General features: G+C 40.4%; 2 protein-coding genes across 2 annotated transcripts; one reads left to right on the top strand and one right to left on the bottom strand.

Annotated features, from left to right (window-relative positions):
• The first annotated feature begins 3,116 nt into the window (after positions 1-3,116).
• LOC120485829 (uncharacterized) lies at positions 3,117-5,808 on the top strand. The gene is made up of 5 exons (XM_089117252.1): positions 3,117-3,271; positions 4,544-4,624; positions 4,725-4,763; positions 4,839-5,264; positions 5,345-5,808. Exons 1-5 carry the CDS (start codon positions 3,262-3,264, stop codon positions 5,803-5,805), a joined length of 1,017 nt encoding a protein of 338 aa, XP_088973378.1. The 5' UTR covers positions 3,117-3,261; the 3' UTR covers positions 5,806-5,808.
• A 4,981-nt stretch (positions 5,809-10,789) lies between these two features.
• On the bottom strand, positions 10,790-14,469 carry LOC148977217 (uncharacterized). Its single transcript, XM_089117426.1, has 5 exons — positions 14,315-14,469; positions 12,962-13,042; positions 12,823-12,861; positions 12,322-12,747; positions 10,790-12,241 (listed from the first exon to the last, which is right to left on the bottom strand). The coding sequence occupies exons 1-5, from the start codon at positions 14,322-14,324 to the stop codon at positions 11,781-11,783; spliced, it is 1,017 nt and encodes a 338-aa protein (XP_088973552.1). The 5' UTR covers positions 14,325-14,469; the 3' UTR covers positions 10,790-11,780.
• Positions 14,470-15,069: the final 600 nt, after the last annotated feature.

Below are 15,069 nucleotides of genomic sequence, written 5' to 3'. Positions count from 1 at the left end.
GATAGACACAGTGAGGCAGACTGATCTTCTTATTAATTAACAATGAGGAAATAAACTGCCCGCTGAGCGGGCGCCGAAACGAAACTCAAAGTCACTGATGAACTTCAAAAAGTCTTTAGGCAGTCGAGAGGAATCTCTGGGTTACGGCAACTGACTGCAGGTCTCACCAGGAAGACGCGGAGAGAGTGGGTACCAGTTCAGATGTAGCCTCAGGAGAACTGGACAGGGTAGATATCAGAGGATTAACAGGTAGCACTAACCAGACGGACACCAACAGGACACAACAGGACAGGACGACGGTGAAACAACCGAGACAGAGGTTACCTTCCAACATTAGATGCTCAAAAGAGAATCTGACAAAGAACGCAGCAGTAGCAGGGAGAGAAATAGAGAGCTAATCAGGGGAGAAAGGGAACAGGTGGAAAGAGGGAGAACGAGGTAGTCAGAGGAGATGAGGAACAGCTGGGAGAGCGGAGAAAGAGAAAGTAACCTAATATGACCAGCAGAGGGAGACAGAGTAAAGAGAGAGAACCAGACACAACACGACAGGACATGACAGATAGGTCCAGTCCATTTTTCTACTATTGCTAGTAAAACACTTGGAAAATCAGCATTCTGTTACTGAGTCAACAATTGTTTTTTTTTGTGTGTGTATCCAATAAAGGCTTGCAAGATTGCCATGATGACGCAGATGGGCCCAGTCAAGGAGGTCGACTTCTTTAATTTTCGGTGGCTCTGGATGTGACCAACTGGAAACATGTTTTGTTTTTTGTTTAGCTCTAAGATGCTTTATATGCACATATTTTGTGTTTGTTTATTATTACTATTTTTTTGATTGCTTTCCAGTTTTGAAAATTGAAACTTGCACTTGGTTGTTCTTTGACAATATTAATAAATAATGCAAATGTTTTCAGAAATGTGTTTAAATCATCTGTTGTAACTTCTCTTAACATAGAAAGGGGGCATTTTTAAATTTCTCTTTAGTGTATATTTTTCTTAGTGTCAGTCACAGCATGCAAAAACAAAAACACACAGTTATAGTCTATTTATGTAATTCTTGACACACATGTGGCTGAACAAATTTCCTGCTTGTGGACCAGATCTGGCAAACAGGATTGCAACTGTGGTCAGCTGTGTATTTGGTTTGTGTTTTGGTTACATGTGAGTAGTTATAGAGGGCACCATGTGTCAAAATGATTTATTGCTTTTTTGATTGACAGGTGGGCGGGGCTGACCTTTGACCTTCCGGATTCGCTCTTTGAAGTGGTCATAAAGCGTTGACCTTTGACATACCATGTCTGGGATATCGATTAACCTTTGACCTACCGATCAATCAAATGGACAGGTGGTGTTGACCCGTTGACCTTTCTAATCCAAAAAACATGTGTGTGTGAACATGTGTGGTTTTGACCGGATGACCTTTTTTAATCCAAAAAACATGTGTGTGAACATGTGTGGTTTTGTCCTCTTAGTGACCCCAGGAAGCGATCGATCAAAATGGACAGGTTTGACCCCGGTTGTCTGGTTTTATCGTTGATGTAGCCCCCTCCCATACCAGAAAACCCGTCTATAAAATGGATGGTCTCTGTTCTACAGAATTCCCATCCCATCCTGCTGTTGCATTGATGGAATAATTTTCTAATATAGCCCGTATCACAATATGATCTGTAAAATAAAAGCGGCTTACTTGAGTGCTGATGATTCTCTCACCGTCCTTCGGCCTCTGTGACAGTCGGGGTGTGAGGCTATGAGATGGCCAAACATTCCTTCAGCCAGAGAGAAAAAATCTTACACAAGCTAAAAAATGAAACCGTGTTTTATAGATTATAAGGAAAAAACATTTAGATTTAAATGTGAAAAAGCATCTTACTTTATTTTCATCAAGATGTGAAAAACCTCTCTCCCTCTCAACAGCAGCATCCGTGAGCATGTGTGTGTGTGTGTGTGTATCTGTGTGTCTGTAACAGCATTACATTCCTGCATCCTGTGCTGAAACAGTTAGAATAAAGTTCAAACTTTTTCTCACTATCTAAGTTAAAACCATGGTTCATTTAAAAAGAATATCAATAAAATGCTTTATCATTCATTGTAAAATAATACATGTTTTATAGATTATAAGTTGACTAAGAGTCTATCAAAAATAAAACCATCTTACTTTTTCCAGCTGGTCGACAAAGTACTTCCTAAGATGTCCATACAATACATGGATGGTTTACAAAAGATGAGTTTAAAGTTGTGAAGATCTCCCTGTGATTCTCTCTCCCCCATGCATGGCCGGAGTGGTGTGTGTGTGTGTGTGTGTGTGTGTGTCTCTGTGTAATAAATGGCAATAAATTACTTTAGACCTCTCTGAATCCTCCAAGTCAGAGGGACCCTCTCACACTTATTTTCTGTGGGTGTGTGTGTGTGTGACAGCATTACTTTCCTGTATCCTGCTGAGACTGAGAATAAAATTATTGCACTTTCCCACAACCTGTTTCACTTAAAAGTAAAATTCAGGATGTTGAAAAACAATTCTCTCTCATTCACCTTTTGCCAACACCATCTGTATGTGTTTGTTCAGCCGAGAGATACAACACTTACAGCATCCCTTGCAGCTACAGTAGCAATAAAACTTCTACCTTTTTCCCACTAGCTAAAAGGTAAAACCATAGTTAATTTAAAAACAATATCAATAAAATGCTTTATCATTCATTGTAAAATAAAACAACATGTTTTATAGATTATAAGTTGACTAACAGTCTATCAAAAATAAAACCATCTTACTTTCCCCCAGCCGGTTAAATTACTTTACCAGATTTCTCACCCCTTAGCAGATTAGGCTTATCCTGTACACTGGGGGTGGGTGTCAAAGTTCACACCACCCTACCTCGGACGCAATATCTAATCTAAAACCCATGTGTTTAGCGAAAATACAAAATAACTACTCTATTCGTTGAAATGATTTAATTAAAACCATCGTGCTCAAATCGTTATCATCTTCATACGCTAGATAAACTATGAAAAAAGAGCGGTGTCGCTTTTTTCATACGTAATCTAACATCGGTGCTGAGGGGACATTTCATTTCCAATCCAATAATACCATCTAGCGGAGAGACAGAGTATTACACTGACCATTTGTTTTCTCGGGAGTGTGATATAAATAGGCCTAAACCCATTTGATCATCATTTCAAATCTAAACGCGGTCCAACGAAAGTCTCTCTTCACAGGACGAGGAAAAACATTTTTTTCTACAAGACTTTCTCCAAAACCTCAACAAAATGGATAATAGTGAGTAAAAACAATTCTTTATTTCCTACAATGCTTTGTTTATATGTGTAGAAAGCTTATACGTGTAGAATATCAATCAATGGTCTTTGATGCTTTAAATCTTTATTTTCCTACAATGTTTTGTTTATATGTGTAGAAAGCTTATACGTGTACAATATCAATCAATCGTCTTTGATGTTTTCTCTAGTTTAAATTCCTCTGGTTATTCGATCTTATTCTTAAATCTGAAACATTCATATATCACAGTTTTACTATTTTATCTTGATTATCGACGGCATGAACATAAGACCTAGACTGATTGTAGCCTACCGTTAAAACGATTGAAAGTATAATTAATTATCTATTAATTTTAAAAACATTTTAAGCTTATGATGTTTTTATAATTAAAAACTATTTAAAAGTTTAAATAACTCTAGCTCTATCTTGTAGATAAGGCTTATCTACCATGTACAATTAAACTATTTTCAAGTTTCATTTATTTGCTTATCATTATCGTACAATGTAGCTCGTAAATACTTTTATTATGGTTTTATTTTGAAAAGCGCGCTTCTCTGCTCGGTCACGTGTCATCACAACATACCTTAGCCTAGCTTCGATGGCTTAGCTTAGCCCGCTTAGCCTTGACCATACCACGCTGTTTTCTCTGAAAATCCAATCGAACACTACATCGATGATCCCAGCGACATTTTCACAATCGTATGTTTATATGTTTTTGAAAAGTCAATACCGTTTTAATGAACATTATTTCACACTTTATTTAGAAACGTGCGAGGTTGAGTTTGACTGCACGTTCGTGATGGTCGCCCCCCAACGGCCCGTAGTAGATATGACTTCCGTTTGCAGATAAATACCGACCTCTTGAATGCCGCCCTCTTGCGTTTCTAGGTAACATGACATGCACTCCGTAGATAAATGCTCCCTCTCGCGTTCATTAGTAAAAACAACATGCGGTCTCCATTTCTCTAATTCTATACGACAAATTGTTTTCTTCTATTGCCACATAAATTGTTTTATTCTATTTTATGTTACATAAATTGTTTTCTTCTATTGCCACATAAATTGTTTTATTCTATTTTATGTCACATAAATGTTATTCATTTTAATCATGTCTTTTATGTTTTTCTCCTCTCTGTGTGTGTGTGTGTGTGTGTGTGTGTGTGTGTGTGTGTGTGTGTGTGTGTGTGTGTGTGTGTGTGTTGGTACGTCATCTAACCTTCTCATAAAAACTCTCACCAAAGCTGTCTAATCCATAACAGTCTTTTTACTTCAAAGGTTCGGACGTGCAGCTGATTAATTTTGAGACCTTTGACACAGTGGCCAGTGTGGTCGAGGCCATTGATGCAGCTATTTCATGTAAGGACGTTTCTATTCCCTATAATTAAATTATTATAATTTAATTATTATTTTAATACAATTACTAATTTAATTTTTAATTCAAATGTTTAATTCACAGCCGCTGTCAAGGACTTCAATCTACTCGACGGTAACAATGGTGAGAAAGAGATCTATCTTCAAATGTAATGTTTTTATGTTTTTACGGAAATCTAATGTTTTTTATTTATTTTAGACGTCACTCACCCCGATCCCCCGCTGATCGATCTCACTCAAGACAGCGAAGAAGAGCGTGAGCCCGGAGCAAGCGACGCTGATTCCACAGCAGCTAACAGTCGCACTCAAGACAGCGAAGAAGAGTGTGTCCCCGGCACAAGCGACGGTGATTCCACAGCAGCTAACAGTCGCACTCAAGACAGCGAAGAAGAGTGTGTCCCCGGTACAAGCGCCGGTGTTTCCACATCGGCTAACAGTCTCACTCAAGACAGCGATGCTAATTCCACCACCGCTCAAGACAGCAAACATGACAGCGGTCCTAATTCTTCTTCAGACAACTTCGATGACCAGACAGTTCCTGACTCTACAGAATTAGAACCACCGAGAAAAAAAACTAAAAAGAGTCATCACACAGCCCCTCCAAACACGCCCGTCAGTTTTTATGGTAAGGCTATCACATGAGTAATATTTAATCTGAAATAATACACTATCATTATGATTGATTGTTTATTTTTCTCCCATCAGGACATGATTCAGACCATGACGCTGATGACGAATCCGACGATGTGACTATCTGCGGGGAGCCTCAACTCAACGGTTTGGAACGGAACTCTTGGACGCCATCGACCTCAAATGCCGGTCATACACCATACCACTATCCGCAGGAAGAGCGAGAGATCGATGTTGAAGAACTAGGACTGAACCCCCAACCGATCGATGTCGCCGATAACACTCAGATGCGTATGGTCGTTAATACTGCTGATCTGCAAACATTGTGTTTAGAAATACGCCGCTATCGTGACGATAGTGCATTGGCGAACGCTAGATTAATTGAGGAACTAATACATAATCGTGGGTTAATAGAAGCGACGTACGCGGATCTTTGCACATTCCGCTTAGAGATGCGTAGCAGATTTGATATCCAAGATCGTTTTATTATGGATATGTTCAATGAACTATTTTACCGTTTCCATAACCATAGGTAAAACGATAGTCATCATAGATACAATGTCTCAGGAAATGTAATACGCTGCTTAAGAATAATTTTATATTCTGTTTGTTTTTATACTCTTTTATACACAGTCCTTTGATATTTCTGTTTTTCTATTATCTCATGTTTTATGTACTGTGATTATTGTTTGCCAGTCTGAAATTAAAAAATGGATGGTTCACAACACTTTTTTACAGCCCCTCAATCAGACCAATCTGACGCTGAACTGTCTCCCGAGGAGCTTGAAATGATAAGTATGCTTCCAGATTCTTTAGAAACATCACACCCCACTACAGAGTTGGATCTTTTCGAATTAGCGGTAAATTTGAATCACAATCTCTACGATCCGCCCGTTCACCACACCACTGATTTAAACATCGATGATCACCCAGATGATAATGAGATTGAAATGATAACCACGCTTCCGGAGTCTTTAGAAGATTATCTCGATGTACAATCCCAACAGTGTCCTACTGAGTCCGAACTTTTTCAATTATTTGAAAATTCAAATTTCGATGAATCGAACGATCAGCACGGAGGTGTTTTAAACAATAGCGATAGTGACGATCGTCCTAACGCCGATAATGTTTCCCCTACAGGTAGTGTCGATAGTTTGTCTGAAGGTGTTCGTCCTAGAGAACAACGATTAAACCCCGACGAAATTGATAGGTTGTTGCGTAGCGGCGGGTTCGTTAACGGATATCGCATTACCCCGCGACCACGCTTTAACGGGGCGACGTTGAGAAGGACCATGAATCTGAGAGAGATCAACTCTACAGATTTGGTCGCTTATCACAGTTACTTACACGACATGCTAAATGACATCGTGACCTTCGCTAGAGATTTTGGAGGTGACGGTGCCGTGATCAATTTGACCCTTTCTGCTCCTACTCTTCAATCACCTGCCGGCGCTGTTTTAACCAGTGGAAATAATTATGACCCTAATTTGCTTTTTGAACAGATTGAAAAAATTCTGCAGAGCAACGATCAGTTACTATCGGATACTGCGGTAGAAATAGAAGCGTCTGTTGTGCAAAACCGACAGGGTGGGGGTCGTCGTAAACTTACAGATCTTGCCATTGATCAGGTAGTCAAACGAAAAAAGTCGAGTTTATTTTGTCCCACAAATATTTCAAATAACTTGTGTTTCTCCATTTGTCTGGCCCGTTTTCTCAACCCTCATCAACCCGAGAGCGAGTTAGAAAAACTGGCCGCAGCGATCCAAAACAGGGCGGGGTTCTCGATCCAAGATCGAATCGGTTTTAGCGACATAGCGTCGTTTGAAGACGAGCTAGACATTAAAATCGTCGTATTTCACCGATCCAACGCATCGACCCTAGAAAGTTACAAGAATAGCGACGAGCCGCATCCAAAAACATTGTTCCTCTATCTTGATAACGGTCATTACTACATGATATTGAACTTGCCGTCCTTCATCGGTACTTCATACGTATGCGAATTTTGTTACAAAGGTTACATGGATCGTGTAAGCCATCGTTGCAAGCAGGTGTGTAACATATGTTTCGACCCGGCATGTCACACCTATCCCAAAACGACGGTACACTGTTTAGATTGTATGCGTTTCTGCAAATCGACATATTGCTTCGAAATGCATAAAAAAAACAATCCTCCCGGTCAGCAAAAGCCAGCCTGCGATCTTATAAAATACTGCAAACAATGTAACAGCCGTTACACAGTTAAAGACGGTGTTAAGAAAAGAAAACACCAGTGTGCACCAGACAAATGCGAACACTGTCGCGAAATTCTTCCCGATGGTGGGGAGCATCAATGTTTCATACAACCGTTAGCGGCTAAGGAGTTGAGCGAGAAATATATTTTCTACGATTTTGAAACTCGCTATGAAAATGGCCGTCATGTTGCGAATTTCGTATGTGCCATGACGTTTCAGGGGCGAAAATATATTGCATGGGGTCCTCGTTGCATCGCAAAGCTAATCAAACGTTTCAGACAACCGCGATACGAAGGCTACTGCTTCATAGCCCATTACGCTGCGAAATTTGATTCGTTCCTACTTCTTGAGCAATTTTGTAAGTTAGGGATCGCGATCGAAGTCATCATGCAGGGATGTAAATTAGTGTACATGTACGACCCCGCTTTTAAGCAGCGTTACCTCGACAGTTATTCTTTTTTCCCGATGTCGTTATCTAAAATGCCGGCCGCGTTGGACCTAAAGACGACCGAAAAAGGGTACTTTCCCCATCTTTTCAACACTAGGGAAAATATTGACTATTTTGGACCTTACCCCGACAAAAAGTTCTACAACTACGATAACATGAGCGATAAGGATCAGCAAAAGTTTGATTCTTGGTACAGCACAGTTCAGGGTAAGTTCTTTTGCTTCAGGAGACAGCTGAAGGAGTATGGCATAAACGATGTGATCTTACTGCGAGAGGGGTGTATGAAATACCGTAGCTCGTTCATCGAATGCGCAGGAGTAGATCCTTTCAGTTTTACGACGATCGCCAGTTGTGCGATGGGTATCTTCAAAACCCATTTCCTCGAGAAAAATACGTTGGCTCTCACCCATAACAAAGCGTACGTCCGTCAGAGCAAATGCTATTCGAGCGCCTCTATAGAATGGTTAGAGTATGTCAAAAAGACTCGAAACGTCGACTTACACCACGCACTAAACCACGGTGAAGTATCCGTCGGTAAGTTCTTTTTAGATGGCTACTACGAACAAGACGGGGTGAGGCACGGGCTAGAGTTTAATGGTTGTTCGTGGCATGGTTGTTCCTGTCGCTACGAACCTTACCACCGTCACCCCTTGTCAGGGCTACCTTATGGTGTTCTCAGGAGCCAGTTTGACGATAAAGTTGAAATTCTGCAGAAGGCCTACGGTTTGCAAATCGAGGTCATGTGGGAATGTCGATGGAACAAAATGAAAAAGACTGACCCGTCTGTGATTGATTTTATGACGGGTTATAACGCGCCCGAGAGATTGAAACCGCGAGATGCCCTGTTCGGAGGTCGCACTAACGCTTATAAACTCTATCACAAGGCGGCCGAAGGTGAGAAAATAAGGTACCTCGATTTTACCAGCCTCTACCCCTTTTGTCAGGCTACGAAATGCTATCCGATCGAACATCCTCAAATCATATTCCAAGACTTTCAATCGATCGAAAATTATTTTGGAATCATTAAAGCGACCGTCTACCCACCCCGCAAATTACTACACCCCGTTCTCCCTTACAGATGTCAGGGAAAACTCATGTTCCCCCTATGTAGAACCTGCGCTCAAGAACAAAACCAGACCACGAGCTGTAGCCACAATGATCATGAAAGAGCCCTCTCTGGCTGCTGGGTCAGCATCGAGCTTTTAAAAGCCGTCGAAAAGGGTTACGTGATAGCCAAGATAGACGAGGTTTGGCATTTTCCGCAACGGTCGAACACGTTGTTTGCCGGTTACGTGAAAACGTTTTTACGTTTGAAGCAACAAGCGTCCGGTTACCCGTCTAATGTTCGCACGGACGCTGAGAAAGAGGCCTACGTTCGGCAGTATTTTGAAAAAGAGGGTATCCGACTCGACCCAAAACAAATCAGGTTCAACGCAGCTCAAAGAGCGATCACGAAATTAATTTTGAATAGTTTGTGGGGGAGGTTCTCCCTTAGAGAGAACTTACCGAAAACGACGTTGGTGAGCGAACCTGAAGATTTCACCAGCATCGTTTTCGGCAATACCGAGTCATTGTCCTATTTCACATTCATCTCGGACGACGTAGCTCTCGTTCAGCATAAACCAGGCAAAGACGATCTTTGCAAGACGCGAGACGTTAACGTGTTTATAGGGGCGTTTACAACAGCGTACGCCAGACTGGAATTGTACGAATTGATGGATAGGCTCGGCGATCGACTTTTATATTCGGACACCGATTCCGTCATCTTTGTGTCTAGGGAAGGCGACTGGGAACCGCCTTTAGGGGATCATTTGGGTGAGCTGACGAGCGAGGTAGACGAGGACGATTTCGTATCTTGTTTTTGCTCTAGCGCCCCCAAATCTTATGCGTTTGAAACGGCCAAAGGTAAGACCTGCATGAAGGCTAAGGGTATAACGCTGAACGCTAAAAATTCCCGAGTCATCAATATGGAGTCCCTGATTGGTCTGGTTGAAGGGTATGTGACGTCACGGGATAGTAGCAAACATATCCTGGCTCATAGCGAAAATATCGTGAGGCATAAAAAGACTCTGACCTTGCACAACAAATCAGTCGTTAAAAGCTTCAAGGTGGTGTATAATAAACGCAGGCTTTTACCTGATTTCACCACGCTTCCTTATGGATACTGATCAGATGATGAACAGGGGGTCGTTGGATGCATCCGATTTTGATTTCAGACTTCAGCATCCATTTAGTTGTGTTATAAGTGGTCCATCCAATTCTGGAAAGTCTTATTTTGTGAAACTTTTGTTGGAAAAAGGTTTAACTATAATCTCCAAGAAAATTGAGAATATTGTGTGGTTGTATGATTGTTGGCAACCTTTGTACGATGATGTGCTGAAACTGTATGACATTAAATTTGTACAAGGAATACCCGAGAGTCTGAATGATGATGATTTACTTCCTATTCATAAGACAAATCTTCTCATCGTCGATGATTTGATGCAGCAAGCTAGCACCAACCTGGAACTCCAGAGGGTTTTCACGCAATATTGTCATCACAGGAATCTCAGCGCGATATATATCGTTCAAAATTTATTCGTACAGGGTAAGTCCAGCCGTACCATCAGCTTAAACGCAAATTACATAATTTTGTTTAAAAACCCCCGCGACGTCAATCAAGTGGCCCTTCTAGGACGTCAGATGTACCCTGGAAACACGAAATACTTTATGGAATGTTATCACGACGCTGTCAATCAGCCTTTCGGCTACCTGATGATAGACTATAAAGCGAAAACTCCGGAGCAGTACCGTCTCAGAACAGGTTTGCTTATAAACAAGCAGTATCCGATAGTAACTGATCGTTGCTCTGCAGAATTTTTTCAATCTGTTCAAAAAGCAAATTAGGGTCATAATTATTTCCACTGGTTAAAACAGCGCCGGCAGGTGATTGAAGAGTAGGAGCAGAAAGGGTCAAATTGATCACGGCACCGTCACCTCCAAAATCTCTAGCGAAGGTCACGATGTCATTTAGCATGTCGTGTAAGTAACTGTGATAAGCGACCAAATCTGTAGAGTTGATCTCTCTCAGATTCATGGTCCTTCTCAACGTCGCCCCGTTAAAGCGTGGTCGCGGGGTAATGCGATATCCGTTAACGAACCCGCCGCTACGCAACAACCTATCAATTTCGTCGGGGTTTAATCGTTGTTCTCTAGGACGAACACCTTCAGACAAACTATCGACACTACCTGTAGGGGAAACATTATCGGCGTTAGGACGATCGTCACTATCGCTATTGTTTAAAACACCTCCGTGCTGATCGTTCGATTCATCGAAATTTGAATTTTCAAATAATTGAAAAAGTTCGGACTCAGTAGGACACTGTTGGGATTGTACATCGAGATAATCTTCTAAAGACTCCGGAAGCGTGGTTATCATTTCAATCTCATTATCATCTGGGTGATCATCGATGTTTAAATCAGTGGTGTGGTGAACGGGCGGATCGTAGAGATTGTGATTCAAATTTACCGCTAATTCGAAAAGATCCAACTCTGTAGTGGGGTGTGATGTTTCTAAAGAATCTGGAAGCATACTTATCATTTCAAGCTCCTCGGGAGACAGTTCAGCGTCAGATTGGTCTGATTGAGGGGCTGTAAAAAAGTGTTGTGAACCATCCATTTTTTAATTTCAGACTGGCAAACAATAATCACAGTACATAAAACATGAGATAATAGAAAAACAGAAATATCAAAGGACTGTGTATAAAAGAGTATAAAAACAAACAGAATATAAAATTATTCTTAAGCAGCGTATTACATTTCCTGAGACATTGTATCTATGATGACTATCGTTTTACCTATGGTTATGGAAACGGTAAAATAGTTCATTGAACATATCCATAATAAAACGATCTTGGATATCAAATCTGCTACGCATCTCTAAGCGGAATGTGCAAAGATCCGCGTACGTCGCTTCTATTAACCCACGATTATGTATTAGTTCCTCAATTAATCTAGCGTTCGCCAATGCACTATCGTCACGATAGCGGCGTATTTCTAAACACAATGTTTGCAGATCAGCAGTATTAACGACCATACGCATCTGAGTGTTATCGGCGACATCGATCGGTTGGGGGTTCAGTCCTAGTTCTTCAACATCGATCTCTCGCTCTTCCTGCGGATAGTGGTATGGTGTATGACCGGCATTTGAGGTCGATGGCGTCCAAGAGTTCCGTTCCAAACCGTTGAGTTGAGGCTCCCCGCAGATAGTCACATCGTCGGATTCGTCATCAGCGTCATGGTCTGAATCATGTCCTGATGGGAGAAAAATAAACAATCAATCATAATGATAGTGTATTATTTCAGATTAAATATTACTCATGTGATAGCCTTACCATAAAAACTGACGGGCGTGTTTGGAGGGGCTGTGTGATGACTCTTTTTAGTTTTTTTTCTCGGTGGTTCTAATTCTGTAGAGTCAGGAACTGTCTGGTCATCGAAGTTGTCTGAAGAAGAATTAGGACCGCTGTCATGTTTGCTGTCTTGAGCGGTGGTGGAATTAGCATCGCTGTCTTGAGTGAGACTGTTAGCCGATGTGGAAACACCGGCGCTTGTACCGGGGACACACTCTTCTTCGCTGTCTTGAGTGCGACTGTTAGCTGCTGTGGAATCACCGTCGCTTGTGCCGGGGACACACTCTTCTTCGCTGTCTTGAGTGCGACTGTTAGCTGCTGTGGAATCAGCGTCGCTTGCTCCGGGCTCACGCTCTTCTTCGCTGTCTTGAGTGAGATCGATCAGCGGGGGATCGGGGTGAGTGACGTCTAAAATAAATAAAAAACATTAGATTTCCGTAAAAACATAAAAACATTACATTTGAAGATAGATCTCTTTCTCACCATTGTTACCGTCGAGTAGATTGAAGTCCTTGACAGCGGCTGTGAATTAAACATTTGAATTAAAAATTAAATTAGTAATTGTATTAAAATAATAATTAAATTATAATAATTTAATTATAGGGAATAGAAACGTCCTTACATGAAATAGCTGCATCAATGGCCTCGACCACACTGGCCACTGTGTCAAAGGTCTCAAAATTAATCAGCTGCACGTCCGAACCTTTGAAGTAAAAAGACTGTTATGGATTAGACAGCTTTGGTGAGAGTTTTTATGAGAAGGTTAGATGACGTACCAACACACACACACACACACACACACACACACACACACACACACACACACACACACACACACACACACAGAGAGGAGAAAAACATAAAAGACATGATTAAAATGAATAACATTTATGTGACATAAAATAGAATAAAACAATTTATGTGGCAATAGAAGAAAACAATTTATGTAACATAAAATAGAATAAAACAATTTATGTGGCAATAGAAGAAAACAATTTGTCGTATAGAATTAGAGAAATGGAGACCGCATGTTGTTTTTACTAATGAACGCGAGAGGGAGCATTTATCTACGGAGTGCATGTCATGTTACCTAGAAACGCAAGAGGGCGGCATTCAAGAGGTCGGTATTTATCTGCAAACGGAAGTCATATCTACTACGGGCCGTTGGGGGGCGACCATCACGAACGTGCAGTCAAACTCAACCTCGCACGTTTCTAAATAAAGTGTGAAATAATGTTCATTAAAACGGTATTGACTTTTCAAAAACATATAAACATACGATTGTGAAAATGTCGCTGGGATCATCGATGTAGTGTTCGATTGGATTTTCAGAGAAAACAGCGTGGTATGGTCAAGGCTAAGCGGGCTAAGCTAAGCCATCGAAGCTAGGCTAAGGTATGTTGTGATGACACGTGACCGAGCAGAGAAGCGCGCTTTTCAAAATAAAACCATAATAAAAGTATTTACGAGCTACATTGTACGATAATGATAAGCAAATAAATGAAACTTGAAAATAGTTTAATTGTACATGGTAGATAAGCCTTATCTACAAGATAGAGCTAGAGTTATTTAAACTTTTAAATAGTTTTTAATTATAAAAACATCATAAGCTTAAAATGTTTTTAAAATTAATAGATAATTAATTATACTTTCAATCGTTTTAACGGTAGGCTACAATCAGTCTAGGTCTTATGTTCATGCCGTCGATAATCAAGATAAAATAGTAAAACTGTGATATATGAATGTTTCAGATTTAAGAATAAGATCGAATAACCAGAGGAATTTAAACTAGAGAAAACATCAAAGACGATTGATTGATATTGTACACGTATAAGCTTTCTACACATATAAACAAAACATTGTAGGAAAATAAAGATTTAAAGCATCAAAGACCATTGATTGATATTCTACACGTATAAGCTTTCTACACATATAAACAAAGCATTGTAGGAAATAAAGAATTGTTTTTACTCACTATTATCCATTTTGTTGAGGTTTTGGAGAAAGTCTTGTAGAAAAAAATGTTTTTCCTCGTCCTGTGAAGAGAGACTTTCGTTGGACCGCGTTTAGATTTGAAATGATGATCAAATGGGTTTAGGCCTATTTATATCACACTCCCGAGAAAACAAATGGTCAGTGTAATACTCTGTCTCTCCGCTAGATGGTATTATTGGATTGGAAATGAAATGTCCCCTCAGCACCGATGTTAGATTACGTATGAAAAAAGCGACACCGCTCTTTTTTCATAGTTTATCTAGCGTATGAAGATGATAACGATTTGAGCACGATGGTTTTAATTAAATCATTTCAACGAATAGAGTAGTTATTTTGTATTTTCGCTAAACACATGGGTTTTAGATTAGATATTGCGTCCGAGGTAGGGTGGTGTGAACTTTGACACCCACCCCCAGTGTACAGGATAAGCCTAATCTGCTAAGGGGTGAGAAATCTGGTAAAGTAATTTAACCGGCTGGGGGAAAGTAAGATGGTTTTATTTTTGATAGACTGTTAGTCAACTTATAATCTATAAAACATGTTGTTTTATTTTACAATGAATGATAAAGCATTTTATTGATATTGTTTTTAAATTAACTATGGTTTTACCTTTTAGCTAGTGGGAAAAAGGTAGAAGTTTTATTGCTACTGTAGCTGCAAGGGATGCTGTAAGTGTTGTATCTCTCGGCTGAACAAACACATACAGATGGTGTTGGCAAAAGGTGAATGAGAGAG

The sequence above is a fragment of the Pimephales promelas genome, chromosome 11 (assembly GCF_988280905.1).
Source record: "Pimephales promelas chromosome 11, fPimPro1.hap1.1, whole genome shotgun sequence".
NCBI classification, from domain to species: domain Eukaryota; kingdom Metazoa; phylum Chordata; class Actinopteri; order Cypriniformes; family Leuciscidae; genus Pimephales; species Pimephales promelas.
Note: the sequence above shows the minus strand (reverse complement) of the source record. Positions and strands in the feature narration are given on the sequence as shown.